This window comes from Vitis vinifera, chromosome 2 (assembly GCF_030704535.1).
Source record: "Vitis vinifera cultivar Pinot Noir 40024 chromosome 2, ASM3070453v1".
NCBI classification, from domain to species: Eukaryota; Viridiplantae; Streptophyta; class Magnoliopsida; order Vitales; family Vitaceae; genus Vitis; species Vitis vinifera.
In genome coordinates, this window is record NC_081806.1 from 6,851,268 (window position 1) to 6,866,026 (window position 14,759).

The window sequence follows — 14,759 nt, forward strand, 5'->3', positions numbered from 1 at the left end:
AATAATAATGAAGTTCTAATATTTTATAAATTAAAATTAATTTGATAAGATAAATTATTAATATAATTTTTAATAATTGTAATTATTTAAATAAATTAATATTAATAACAAAAAATTGTCATCACAAATTTATAATAAAATTTTTGAAATTAAATTTCAAATAAAATATTTTATGTAAATCAATTTAATTTTTTATTTAAAATGTAATAAAACACATTTCAATAAAAGTAATTTTTAATTTTTAAAATAAAAGAATATAAAGATATTTAAATAATTTAAGTTAATTTTTCTTTAAAAAAAATTATAAACACTATCTTTTATCATTCTTATATCAATTACACCTACAAAATAATTTTAATACATGTATTTTTACTTATTTTATCATTTTTTGATGTTTCTTTAAATATTTTTATGAGTTTTTAATAATTTCCGTCTTATCAATATTTTTTTCAAAATATCCATCGATATTTTACCAGTATTTCTAATATATTCGTAAAATTCAAATAAACATATATCTATGCTTATTATTGATATTTTCATCTATGATTTTATCTTTAATTTTCTAACAGCTTGTGATTCAAAATCAAAGCTCAAATTACCATAGCAACAAGAAAAATGATCCCTAGTTCATTCGTAGAAGTAGAACCTAGTGTCCTTTTTTTTTTTCTTGGCATGCTTGATTTGAATTCAGACCTATAGATATTTGAGAAATACAGCCAAGAATTCTCTTCAGAACCCTTCTATGGTTAAGAAAATAATCGATGTGTTTTCTTCCTCTCTTTTTTTGTCCCCTCTGGTGCGACCCATTGGCATGTGATATAATTTTATGTAAAACCAAAATGTACATGTTTGATGAAATTCTGAAGATTGAAAGCAACAATTACGCAAAACAAAACCATTTTCATTACTTTCCTTTGATAATTAATAAACAGTAACAGACAAATGATTTGGGTTGTTGTGCTTCATGTTCAGAATTTCCATATATAAGTCTCATGATTACAAGATTAATCAAATTTATTGCAAAATAGGATTCAGAATGATGAATGACTCTGAAAGGGCAGTGGCTCACTCTACTGTTTAGTAGACTCCATAACACACAGTAGTCCAAACAGCAACTCAATCTCCTCGTTCTGAAATTGATTCATTTTTATGGAAAGGTGATACCTGCAAATGATAGAAGGAAATTGTGTTAATATATACATATTTATATCCATCTCTATGCTTTTCCCTAACTGTAGAGTGTGTGTGGATCTGTGAGAGTAAGAGAAAGAGAAAGAGAGAGAGCATACTCCCACACTTGTAGTGCCGAGGGAGCTTCCTTCCACAACCTTTAACAAGCTCTATCATTCGGTTGACATCCACAAGGGCAGCCAACTTAGGTGTAATCACAGAGCACACGCACCCCAGGTGTGTGACCCTCATCCTATGGCAACACGCTGGCGTCGGACTCTTGCCGTAGACAACTGCTTTGCATGCATTAATCCCAAGCCTCCTCTCCTCCTTACACTTGGCAGCACTCACTGCTGCACTTGCCATCCTCACCTCCCACACACCCAACACTACCACCATCATCAATATCCCCAGGCCCCATGCTTTTCCCTTCATCACACCTGCCATCTCTCCTCTCCCACAAATTGAGCACCTACCCATATGCATATATACAGAGATGAGGCTTGGAGGCTACTCCTTTATCGATTCCTTTCACATGCTGGTTAGTGGATTTCTTTGACTTCTCAATTGTCACCATTTTTCCTCCATGATTTCCTCCTTGTTGATCTTCCTTCTTTTTAAAGTGATGAAAGCTGTTGTCACATGTAGTTTTGAGCTTTCAATACGCAAACATTTATTGTTCCATTCATTAGCCATCACATGAAAGAAATTAACTTCAACCGATGAAAATTATTTAAGATTGATGTACTTAATCCTATATATTTGCTTTCCTTTTCCTCCTCTCTTTCACATAAGTCAATGAAGTTGCCGAGCTCATTAAAAATATATATCAAATAATTAAGAAAGTTCACAGCAAGCCTACAAAATTGAAGATTTTAATTTCCAGCGTATTCTAAAATCTGTCTGGTTAATGTATTGACAAAGACGAATTTCACACATACAATAGATGTTGATTTTTACTTACGTTAGCTGTAGAAGGAAGGAGGCAGTGAGACTGAGAATCATCCAAAAGGAAGTAAAACAAAGACATTGGGTGGCGTGCGTTGACTTAGAATGGTGCACTGGCATGTTAGGAGAGCTTCGACTTTTGGGGCCCTCAATTGATTTTCTTTTGAAGGCAAAAGATTTTTCTTGGTTACTTTGATTCTTAAATTTTGGGGCTCCCACCATTTATGTCTTGGTATGTTTTAAATATGCCTCATGACAAAATGGAATCGTGATTGACCATCATATTCATCTTCTTCTTAACTAGAGATGATAGTTAGGAGGGTTCTTCAAGTCACCTGGTATGAGAACATAGTAATGAAGGATGGAAGGATTTGGGTTTCTTTTTTAAAACCTAAAATGTGTTCGAGGAAGGGTCAAATTTTGTAATAACTTGTATCACCCCACCTGCCTTAGATGTAAAATTACGAATCACCCTTTATGTTTTCTCTTCTCAAACATCCATTTTTTCTCCATACTAATTTCCTGATTCAAAATTTTCTTGCCCTAGAGATAGAGCCAATAGGGGAGAAAGAAGTTAGACCTCAAATTTTCTCTTCTAATAAAGTTGAAGCCCACCTTAAATATCAAAGATCGAGAACTAATGTCCTTGTTTTTGTTGGATTCCTCTTTTCCAAATAAGAAAATCATAAATTTCGAGGCCTTATTTTCTTGAATTCCTTATACTTGTTTCTTACTAGAAATCAACATGTGATCTTTTACTATCAAAGCCAAACCCATTTAATTACGTGGCTTCAAATGTATGGAAGTTGTGAATGATTTCATCACCCTTTTATCAACTAATCAGTCATGAATTTTTTGTTTTTACCCTAATCCTAGTTTCAAATTCATCTTTATTTTTTGATAATTTATCTTTTCATATTTATTTTCAAAGTTTCCATTTCTCATAGAATTCATTTTAGTGTTATCTAAAATTTAACGACTCCATATTTATGTGTATTACATCATTGTATTATATCTATTTTTATTTTTATTTATTTTTTTGTTTTATTTGGTTTTTGACAATGTGTGGTATGAGTGGAGCTAAATATGTTCTCCAAACACACATAAATACCATGATATTATCATCTCTTCATTAAAAAAGAGAAGTATATTCATTTATAATAATTCATAATTTAGTAAATATAACAAAACATTTATACAAATGATATTTAATTTCAAATATATATATAAAATAACCATATATCATACCATTTTGTTTATATAGTAAATCTCTCAAAGTGTTTTAAGGGATTTTATTTTCTTAATTATTTTCAACTTCTTAAAAATTATTTTTAAAGCTTTTCAAGAAAAGTCTAAACACCCAAACGGTGTTTCTTTTTACTTTTTTTTTTAAAATAGATTTTCCATAAAATATTGAGAATGGAAAAAATTTATTCATATATGTTTTCAAATTTAATTGAACACTCTTTCGAAGAATTAAAATACATAAAATAGGTTTAAAGTAACATATAAAAATAATTTATTGACTTTAAGGTTATGTTTAATTTTCGGAAAATTTGAGGAAAAAAATAAAAGAAAGGAAAAATAAGAAGTAGATGTGAAGTCTATAAATTATTTTATATGTTTCTTCAAATTTATTTCATTTACTTACCTTCATTATATAAAGATTAAATAATTTTAAAATGTATAAATTTCTAACTATTTTGACTATATTTCATTTTATTTCATATTTTCAAAAAAAAAACATCAAAAACCATTTTCCTTAACATTTATTTTCTTTCTTTAATACTTTTTAAAAACCAAACATAGCTTAAATATAATCTATTTTTTATTTTCCTTCTCCGACTAATTTTGACAATATTTCTTTTTTTTTTCATATTTTCCATAAAAAAACCAAACATCAAACACTATGTTTCTTAACATTTATTTTCTTTCTTTGATACTTTTCAAGAACTAGACATAACCTAAATATGATTTACTTTTTATTTTCTTTCACATTTTCTTTTCTTATAATTTTCATTTTTGTTTTATTTCTTTATATTTCCCCATCAATTTTTCCAAGAACCAAACACAACTAAGAAAATTAAGCCAAAACATAAACTAATTCAAGTGTATATCCACACTTATATGAACGCATAAGAGGCCAAAATAATAGAATATAAGCAATATTAGCATTACAAATTTGGAATATGAAAATATGAAGAGATTACATATATTAAATTGAGGGCCTAGAAATACCCAAAGCAAATCATTTTCGTTATTTTGCTGTGAGTTCAAGTATAAAAAGCAGCTATTTTTACAAAAAAAAAAAAGAAAAGAAAAGATAGATGAACGAAAAAAAAAGGTGGGTACATGATTTTTTTTTTTCTTTTTCTTTTTGGCCATCAATTATAAAAATAAAAATAAATAAAATAAGTAAAAATAAAAATCTATAATGTCAATTATGAGACTAATCACTCAGACCAACATCCAACTGAAGAGTTCTGATGAGTACTTGATAAGCAGCTCAAGAACTGAAGCTCGTGGAATCTTGTCAATTACGTGACAAAAGTGATTAACCAAACAGATTGGAGAGAAATTAAAATTTAACTAATGTCACATGAGATGTCAAAAGGATAATGTTGACTTGATATAGAAGTTAGGAATTTGGATGAAAATTTTTGTTATACACCGACCCAATTCGATCTTTAATTAGGTTTACACAATTATTTTTAATACTCAATATTAAACTTGAACTTGAACTACTATTTTTTATGATATTTATAATTTATATATATAATATTTATTTTATATATAATATTTATTTTATTTTTAGAAAAAAAAAATATCAAATTGCAATTATATTATGTGTTATTTAATTTTACTAGAAAAATAGATAAATTTATTTTTACAGTGTGGTTATTAACAATCTTATTATCCTATTTATTATTTAATTTTTAGTATAAATATATGTAGACCCCCATATGGGGCTCCTTTTTTTCATTTTCTGCTGATCATACTTCTTGCTAGGTGGAGGACTATTTCAATAGCCACGTGTCACTTCGTGGATGGCTGCTAGAGAATCAATCTTGCTTTTTGAAGTTGCAGTGGAAATTTGACACCTGGCGGAGAATATTGAGTAGCATTCGTTTGGCATTGAGGCCGTTAGTGAGCTGGAGGAGGAGGTGCTTTTGGTTACTAGCAGAGAGATATTTTTGAAAAAAAAAAAATTCTTTCTCGGGAGGGGAGAGAGCTTTAGAGAGAATGGGCAGTTTCAGAGAGAGAAGAGGCTACAAAGAGAGATATTTTAGATGAGAGATTTTTAGCTTGAGGGGGTGAGCTTGAGAGAAGTAGAGGAGAGGAGAAACTTAGGTGTCTTCTCGCTCATTTCTGCTAGAGAGAAGTTCTCCCAGGTGCGATTGTGGGTTTTCAGTTCATATTTTCTTATCACATTGTTCTTCATGCACTTTTTTGATTGTTTAGCTTTCATTCAATGTTGGGATGTGTATGCTCTGTTATTCTCTTTTTTTTCTCTGACTTTCACTTGAGGATATCATGTGTATGGGTTCATCTCCACATGATAGTATCCTCTGTCATTCCACTGCTCATGGCCCATGGATTTACATCCGAAATGAGGTTCAATATGTTTGTTATTTGTCTTTTCATGATTGGATTCTCAGGATTTACATGGTTTTACCCTCTGTTCTCTTCTCTTCTATACACATTTTTTTTTAATTTGTGAATCTCTAGTGGAGTCGTCATTTTGTGGACCCTGCATTTCGGCTCATGCGCTTCCTCTCGATGGTGAGCTCGCTTTTTGTTTAGAAAATGATTTTATTTTTAAGAAAATGACTTGAAGTCGCCACTTATTTTTGTTTTATTTTTAAAAGGTAAACAAAATAAGAAAGAAAACCCTAAGTGTGACTCTTTATTTTAGAAAATGTGGTTTGTGAAAAATCGGATCGGGTTCAAGGGTCAGGTTACTTATCGGGAAGGTACAGTAAAGACCGTAGCACCCCTCTAAGTCCCTAAAGTCGAGTCTCTACTAATAAAATGAAATAAACATGTCGATTAGTAAGTAAATCAATGGATACCGAATGAAAATCAAAACAAAATACCTGAATGAATATGAGAGGCAAAGAACGTACCTGAGTGATGACCTGATTTATTTCATGGGAAGCAAAGGTTAGTGAACAAACTCAGAGTAATCATGTGCATATCTGTAGACCCCCCCGGAGGCAGAGAGTTTTCTTGGGATTTATTTTATGTCTTTTCTTTTTCCTACCTTTCTTCCGGAGCCGCTCGACATGATGTTCAGGGGCTGTTTTTGGGGCAGAGAAAAAGGAGACTGATAGGGGAGGTTCTCGGGCGGCAGATGGGACAGGGTACAGGTTGGCTTGCAAAAAAAAAAAGGAAGAAGGGCAAGCGGGACCAGGGCAATAGGACAGAGAAGGGGGATATCTGAGTTGCTGGAGGGGGGAGAAGAACAGAGGGATAGAGAGAAAGAGGTCGGACAGAGGAGAGGCTTTTGGCTGGTCTTTCTTGGAGAAAGGAGCCCGGTGGTCGCCAAAGCAGGACAGGTATTTTTTTTCGGTATCATCATTTATAGCTTTTTTTTTCGTAGGCTCCCTCAGATTCCAATTTCTCCTTGTTTTGTTCTTCGTGAGTTCAACCCTACTTGTTGAGCTGCTGTGTTTTTTATGATTATCAGTTTGACCTTTAAAGAATTTGCTATCTTTTAATGTTTCACCTCAGCAAGCATCTTCTACTTTAATCCACTGAATGTTAGGTTCATGGATGAGATAGTAAAACGGGTTTGGCATGCTTGTAAAACGTTCCATGTTCTGTGTTCCTTCCTATTTTCTTTGCTTCTCTGTTTTCGCCATGGTGAAACACTCCATCATGCTTCGTGCTGAGAAGACTGGAAACCCGGTTTTCCTCAATCTCGTTCCTCTTCTCGTGGGTAATGTGGGTCCGATTTTCACGAAGGGTGATTTGAAGGAGGTCGACGAAGAGGTGGCCAAGTACAAGGTTGGAGCTCCTGCCCGTACTGGATTAGTTGCCCATATTGATGTCATTGTCCCACCTGGTAACACTGGACTCAACCTTGCTCACACCCGAGCCTCCGTCAAACCCATCTCTCCAACCTTTTCCCGAGTCTCCATCAAGATGACTCTCCATTACCAGCCTATTAAGGAAGTTGCACTAGGAAACACTCCAATTATTGCTTTCTGTGACACTGATTCTCCAATGCAATGCGTCGCACTATTGCTCCGGGACCACGCCGCCGCTGTTACTGCTCCGGGACCACGCCGCCGCTGCCATAGCCCGCGACAGCGCCGCCATCTTCGCCTGGAAGGGCGAGATCCTCCAGGAGTTGTTCTCGCGCCACCGAGGTCCAAGAGCTGTCCACCAAGCCCGAAGAATCCATGACCCCGGGCACTGTCGCCGCGAGGAGGTGGCTGTCGGTGCTGGAGCCAGGCGCGGGGGTGGGAACAAGCTGGGAGGAAGATGAAGCTCGGGCTTGGGCTTTAGTTGGGGCACTAGGCCCAATTATGTGATGAAGATGGTGGGTAATATTTGCCAAGTGGGCTTGGGCTTATGATGGAGATGGAGCCCAAAGCCCTCTTAATTCATATCATTATTATTAATTTTAATTATTATTATTATTATCGTTATTAACTAGTATTATTATTATTATTAACGGATATTATTATTATTATTATTGTTAATGGATATTATTATTATTGGTAACGGATATTATTATTATTATTAACGGATTATTATCATTATTATTATTAACGATTATTATTATTATTATTATTAGCGGATATTATTATTATTATTATTATTATTAACGGATATCATCATTATTAATTATTATTATTGTTATTATTACTATTAATTATTATTATTATTACTATTATTATTATTATTATTATCATTGTCATTATTATTATTTGTTTAATTTTTCAAATCTTATCATTGTTATTATTATTATTATTATTTCAATTTTCCCGTGTTTAACTTTCAAAATTCATATTCTCATAGTTTCAATTTTCCAGTTTAACTTTCAAAATCCATATTCTCATAGTTTAATTGTCCAAAGTTCTCTTCTTAAATCTAATTTCTGAAGTTTCCATTTTAGAATAATCTTTTTTTTTTTTTTTTAAATTTCCAAAGTTAATTGTCAAGATTCAAAATTTTAATCTAGTTGCCAAAGCTCCAATCTTTAAAACCTAGTTTTCAAAAACTTCAACTATCATTATTATTAATATTATTCCATTTAGTTATTTCAAAATATCCTTCCTTATACAATTCCAACTTTCCAACCTTTAAATTCAATTTCCGATTTGAAGAAATTCCCAAAATTCTCGTTCATTCATTTAATCATTATATTCGTTATTATTATTGTATTTATTTATTTCAAGTTTTCCTTCTTTAAAAAATCTTAATTTTCTGACTTCCGAATTCGATCCCAACTTCCGAAATTTTAATTCTCACATCCATTTATTTAATCATCATTATTTATTCACTTGCTTATCTTTAAAATTCAATCTTTAAACTACTCCTCGAAATTCCGATTTCTAAATTTAAACTCCAATTTCCGAAATTTTAATTTTCAATATCAAAATTTAATCCTCCCTTATTATTTTATTTATTTATTCATTTTTAAAATTCAACCTTTTAAGAATCTTCAAAATTTCCGATTCCTAAATTTAAATTCCAATTTCCGAAATTTTAATTCTCATATCAGTTTATTTAATTATCATTATTTTATTTATTTATTTAAAATTCAACCTTTTAATAATCTTCAGAATTTCAATTTCTTAATTTAAATTCTAATTTCTGAAATTTTAATTCTCACATCAATTGGTTTAATGATCATTATTTTATTTATTTATTTTAAACTTCAATCTTTGAACAAGCCATCAAAATTCCAGTGCTTAAATTTAATTACAATTTCTGAAATTTTGTTTTTCATATCAACTTATTTTATCAAAATTCCAATTCTCGAAAATTCCCACGCTCACTTCAATTTATTTAATCACTAATATTTCATTCAGTTATTTTAAAACTCCATTTTTAATCAATTCTATAAAATTTCCGATTTCCGAATTAAATCCTGAAAATTCTCATACTCACTTCAATTTATTTAATCACTAATATTTCATTCATTTATTTTAAAACTCCATTTTTAATCAATTCTTTAAAACTTCCAATTTCAAAAATTCCAAAATTCATGTTTTATTTATTTAATCATTATTTTCGTTATTATTATTATTCTATTTATTTTAAAATTCCATCATTAGACAATTTCCAATTTTCCGACTTCTGAACTTAATTTCCAATTTTCAAAATTCTAATTTCTTTCAAATTTAGTTCTCAAAATTCCAATTCTTAAATCTAATTCCCAAAACTCCAATTTTCAAATAAATTCCAAAGAATCCAATTTTCACTCAAACAGTTTTAATTCTACTTCGGCTCTGAAATAAACCTTCTGTTTTTCTTGGTTCTACATAAGCATGAATGGAATTCGTGAGACTAATTCGTGCAAGATAGATTGGGCTTTGATGGGGGCCCGACACATGATTTTATGATCGATTGATTGATTTATTTATTTATTTGTCATGCGTGATTGATTTACTCTGTTCTTGATATACATATAATCATTATATGTTTATTCACTAACCCCATTCCATGATAGCGCGTTGCTGTTCACTGCCCAGGTACGCATCCACACCCGCTCGGGTCATTTTCTGTATGCATGTTTAGATTCCCACGTGTGCATGATCATTCAGGATATTCATTGATTTACTCGTCAATTGCCACGTCAGCTTCATTTTATTAGTAGAGACCCGACTTGAGGGACTTAGAGGGGTGCTATGGTCTTTATCGTACCTTCCCAATAAGTAACCTGACCCCCGAGCTCAATCCGGTTTTTCGTAGATCACCTTTTCCAAAATAAGGAGTCGCGCTTAGGGTTTTCTTTCTTATTTTGCTTACCCTTTTAAAAATAAAACAAAAATATGTGGCGACTCCAAGTCATTTTCTTAATCAATAAAAATCATTTTTCAAATCAAAATTGAGCTCGCCATCGAGTGGAAAACGCATGAGCCGAAATGCGGGGTCCACAATATCATAGAACAGAATCACGTATGTAGGGCCCCCACCAAAGCCCAATCAATCTTACATGAATTAATTTTACGAATTCCATTATTTTGGAATCATGAAAATTGTCTTTGCGTTTATTAAAATAATGAAAAACAAAAAAATAATTAAAAACCAAAGAAAGTTACAGGACGCATGCTTGAATGAAAAATGGCAGTACGTTTAATAAAAATTAGGTTTTGGTGAATCAGGATCTTAGTGAAGAAAAGAAAAATAAAGAAAGAAGAAAACAACGATGATGATATAATAATAAATAAATAAAATGTGAAAATTGAAATTTTGGAAATTGGAAATTAAGTTCGGAAATTGGAAAATTGGAATTTCGGAAATTGAGAACTAAATTTGGAAAACGGAACTTTGAAGAATTCTTTAAATATGGAATTTTGAAAATTAAATTTAAGAAAATGGAATTTTGAATAATTATTTGAGGATTGAATTTAAAAATAAATAAAATAATAATAATAACGAAAATAATAATGATTAAATAAATAAATGAGAAAATTGAAATTTTGGAAATTGGAAATTAAATTTGGAAATCGGAATTTTGAAGAATTATTTAAAAATGGAAGTTTGAAAATTAAATTTAAGAAAATGGAATTTTGAAGAATTATTTGAGGATTAAATTTAAAAATAAATAAATAAATAAATAATAAAATAAATATGAAAATTGAAATTTTGAAAATTAGAAATTAAGTTCGGAAATTGAGAACTAAATTTGGAAAACGGAATTTTGAAGAATTATTTAAAAATAGAATTTTAAAAATAAATAAAATAATAATAAAAATAATGAAAATAATAATGATAAATTTGGAAATCAAAATTTTAAAGAATTATTTGAGGATTGAATTTATAAAAATAGCCTCTTCCTCGTTGGCTCGTTGTCACCCAAGCCTCTAATAGCCTCTACCTCCAGTTCAACGATTCCAACCTTTCAAGTGCTGGGGTCGACGTCGATGACCTACACCAACACTGACACCGACAAGCCTCCACCACCTCCTATAGGGTAGGTGATATAGAGCCGATAGAAAAAGAAGGGTCAAAGTAGAAAGGGAAAGCTTTTACGAGGAAGTGAAAACCAAAAAATATAAAAATAAATGTAGCAATAATTCACGCACGAAAATCAAAGAAATGACATAGAGTAATAATTGGGGGTCTGTTAAGGAAATGCAAATTTGCAAATCAAATTATATAAAAATATTAATATTTTTTTTACAAATTTTATCATGTAATATCTTTACATTCACATTTATTTTCATTTTGTTTTATAATAATTAAATAATGATAATTATAAAAATAATAGAAAATAATAATATAATAATTTTAAAATAATAAAATATAAAGACATAAAAACAAAATTGAATATTATAATTTTATTTTTATTTTGAAGATATATTTATACTTAAATATTATATATATTTCATTTAATAAAATTTAAAATATTATTAAAAAAATTAATTATATATTTTTAATTTCTTATAATTATTTTAAATTTTATATAATATATAAATTATATATGTATGACATCATCGGTCCACGACGATTCAACTATTAGTCCCATCAGTAACCATGACCCAATAATTTTTTCAATTCAATAACCAGTCAAATTCTAAAAACATCAATTAAGTCTTTTTTTAAAATTATAAAGTATTTAAATTAAATTAGTGAAACATACAAAAATAATAAAATAAAATAAAATAAAATAAAATAAAGTTTTTCACTTTTCAAAAATCAGTCTAAACAGGCATAAAAATAAAATCAATAAGACCTTTCATCCTTGCAAGACAAATGAATTTGAAGAAAATTTCAATTGCTATCATTTGTTTGGAATGAAAAGAGAACTCAAAAACTTAATAGAGAAAAGATTTATTCTGCTTATGTTGTATTTAATTTTCTTATTTGTTCTATTTCCATTTTCTTTTCTTTTACTCCATTTTTCCTTAAATGGAATTAAATAGATACAAATACTCCACAATGTCATTTACTTTATAAACCCCTTGGTTCCAAGTATATATAAAAATTTGCTAATTCCATTTAGATACATTTTCTTCCATGGCATAGCATCTAAACACCAAACAAGCAATCTTGCACTAAAATGTCCCATTGACTAACATGTAACACTAAAAATTAGAGTTGCAACTTGGATAGATTGATTAACTCGAGTTTAATTCAAATTAAAATATAATCAATTCAAGTATAACCTAACTTAATTTTAACCCAAAATACTTAACCTAACTTCATTTTTCTAAGTTGGATTGAGTTTGTGTTAATCAAATTATATTCAGGTTGGTCAAGTTGATTAAGTTGTATGATTCAAAATTTATTCACTATTTTTTTTTAAATATATATATATATAAAAGTAATAAATGGAACAAAATTTTAAAATAGAAACAAAAAAAAGTAAAAATAAATTTATATACCTTCCTAAAAAATAAAAAGTATATGATATTATTATAGTTTAATGTTTTTTCTTAAAAATCTAAAAAAAGAATAATATTATTATATTATAATATTATAAATATTATAAAAATATTAAACTGAATTAATGTTTTACTCAAGTTGCCAAAACCTTAATTACCTCAATTCTAATCCGAATTGAATTCAAATTGAAAAAAATTAATTCAAATTCAACTCATGAATTAAAAATGATCATCCAAAGTCCAAATATCGGATTAAGTTCTAATTTGATCGAATCAATCCATCCAAATTGCATCACTAATAAAAATATATATTACTTGCAACAATATATTTATTTACGCTAATAAAGTGAACACCTATGAATCTCCATATACCATGATCCCTTCTTATTTTCAAATACAAGTTGCCAAGCAGGAAGTTATGTCATCTTCATGGGAAATTTAGACCTGCAAGTTACCAAATTCAATTGATGATGAGTAAATGGGTATTTAGTAATCACCAAATTTTTTGCTTTCTACTCTAAATACGATTGAAAACTTGCTATGACTAGCTTTGGGCTTTGAATTGTTTAGAGATCTTCTTTTAGGTCTCAAAACATTTCTACCATCCAAAAAATTATGGAGGGACCAAGGTGGGCTAGGTTATAGCAATCGACATGATTTTATTATGGAGGGAGAATGCACGCTTGTCTGGTGAAGAAAGAGAGAGAGAGAGAGAGCTTACTGCCACACTTGAAGTGACGAGGGACCCTCCTCCCACAGTCTTGTAGGAGCTTGATGGCTTTGTTAACGTCGAAGAGTGCCACCAACTTGGGGGTGAAAGCTGGGCATAAGCACTCAAAATGGAACACCTTCACCTGCTCACAACACACCGGCGATGCGGCCTGCCCAAACACAAACCCTTGGCATGAATTTATCACCACGTCTCTCTCCTTCTTACACTGGCTGGGCAACAACTCTAAACCATCTGCCGCCGCCACCACCACCATCATCCCCAACAACACCATACACCGTCCCCAGCTCCGTCTCCCCGTCCTTTCCGTCTGCATTATTATTTCTCCTTCGACAAACCCTCCACAACCCACTTTCATTCATTTATGGCCCAGGTCAACAAGGAAATTTGTGCTCTAGTCACTCCTTAATTTATGAACCAATTTCGTGTCTGACCCGCCAATGTTGCTTTTGTAGTAGGAACCAACCAATTAGATCATCCAATAAAAACTTTTTTATTATTTGAGTAATTTGGTTAAAAAACTTATGATTTAAAAAATAAAAAATTCCGAGTCAGCTCTAAAGCAGTTAGTATTTAGAATATCATTCGGTTGATGGAAGTTTTTCTCAAAATTCATCCTTATTTGACTTGAAGTTAATTGTCTCGTTGGAATGGGACCTAGCTCGTGGGAAAAGAATAAACAGGGCGGACTGAGCAAGGCACGTTGAAGTATGGTAGGGGGCTACAGGCTACTAACTTCAGTCCACGTCTTGCTTGTGGATCATTTCTGAAGAAAGAAATTGCGATTGAAACAACGTTACAGTTTTCTTGAACAAATAAATTGTTTCATTTAAGGAATGAATGTCGAAAATCAACTGTAGCATCAAATAGAAACTTAGTATTTTATTTATACAAAATGAATATTAAAAATTAATTTAAATAAATGAGTTTAATATACAACTCCTATATCTCTTTCTCTATAAATATTATTAAAGTTCTCAAACCGGCCGTACCAAATAAAACAAAATCATTGTTAACTAAAATCACACTACATGCATAAGCAAAAAATTAAAAAAAAAATATGAGATTTTAACATAATTTTATAATTAATATAATATTTATATCCACGAAATACATCAACACTTAACAATCTATTAAAAAAATAAAAAAACTACAAACTATTGAAAAAACTCTCAATTACAAGTACACTCCCTAAAAAAAATTTCAAAGATCATTGATCCGTGACTCAGTCCTGGACATCTCCGGCAAAGCAACAAAAATAATCAAAACATCCTAATCCAACAAGCATATGGTTGAATTTATCAAAATATATAATCATGACCACAAGATTCAACATATTTATA

General features: G+C 30.3%; 2 protein-coding genes across 2 annotated transcripts; both read right to left on the reverse strand.

The window, feature by feature from the left end:
* Window positions 1-880: 880 nt before the first annotated feature.
* LOC100853176 (uncharacterized) lies at window positions 881-1,656 on the reverse strand. Its single transcript, XM_003631409.3, has 2 exons — window positions 1,290-1,656; window positions 881-1,164 (listed from the first exon to the last, which is right to left on the reverse strand). The coding sequence occupies exons 1-2, from the start codon at window positions 1,654-1,656 to the stop codon at window positions 1,148-1,150; spliced, it is 384 nt and encodes a 127-aa protein (XP_003631457.2). The 3' UTR covers window positions 881-1,147.
* Window positions 1,657-12,912: 11,256 nt separating this feature from the next.
* Window positions 12,913-13,767, reverse strand: LOC109124351 (uncharacterized). Its single transcript, XM_019226588.2, has 2 exons — window positions 13,408-13,767; window positions 12,913-13,130 (listed from the first exon to the last, which is right to left on the reverse strand). The coding sequence occupies exons 1-2, from the start codon at window positions 13,730-13,732 to the stop codon at window positions 13,114-13,116; spliced, it is 342 nt and encodes a 113-aa protein (XP_019082133.1). The 5' UTR covers window positions 13,733-13,767; the 3' UTR covers window positions 12,913-13,113.
* Window positions 13,768-14,759: the final 992 nt, after the last annotated feature.

What these genes read in the sequence shown, in the direction of transcription:
- LOC100853176 (XM_003631409.3), bottom strand. Translation starts at nt 1,656, where the DNA reads ATGCATATGGGTAGGTGCTCAATTTGTGGGAGAGGAGAGATGGCAGGT.
- LOC109124351 (XM_019226588.2), bottom strand. Translation starts at nt 13,732, where the DNA reads ATGCAGACGGAAAGGACGGGGAGACGGAGCTGGGGACGGTGTATGGTG.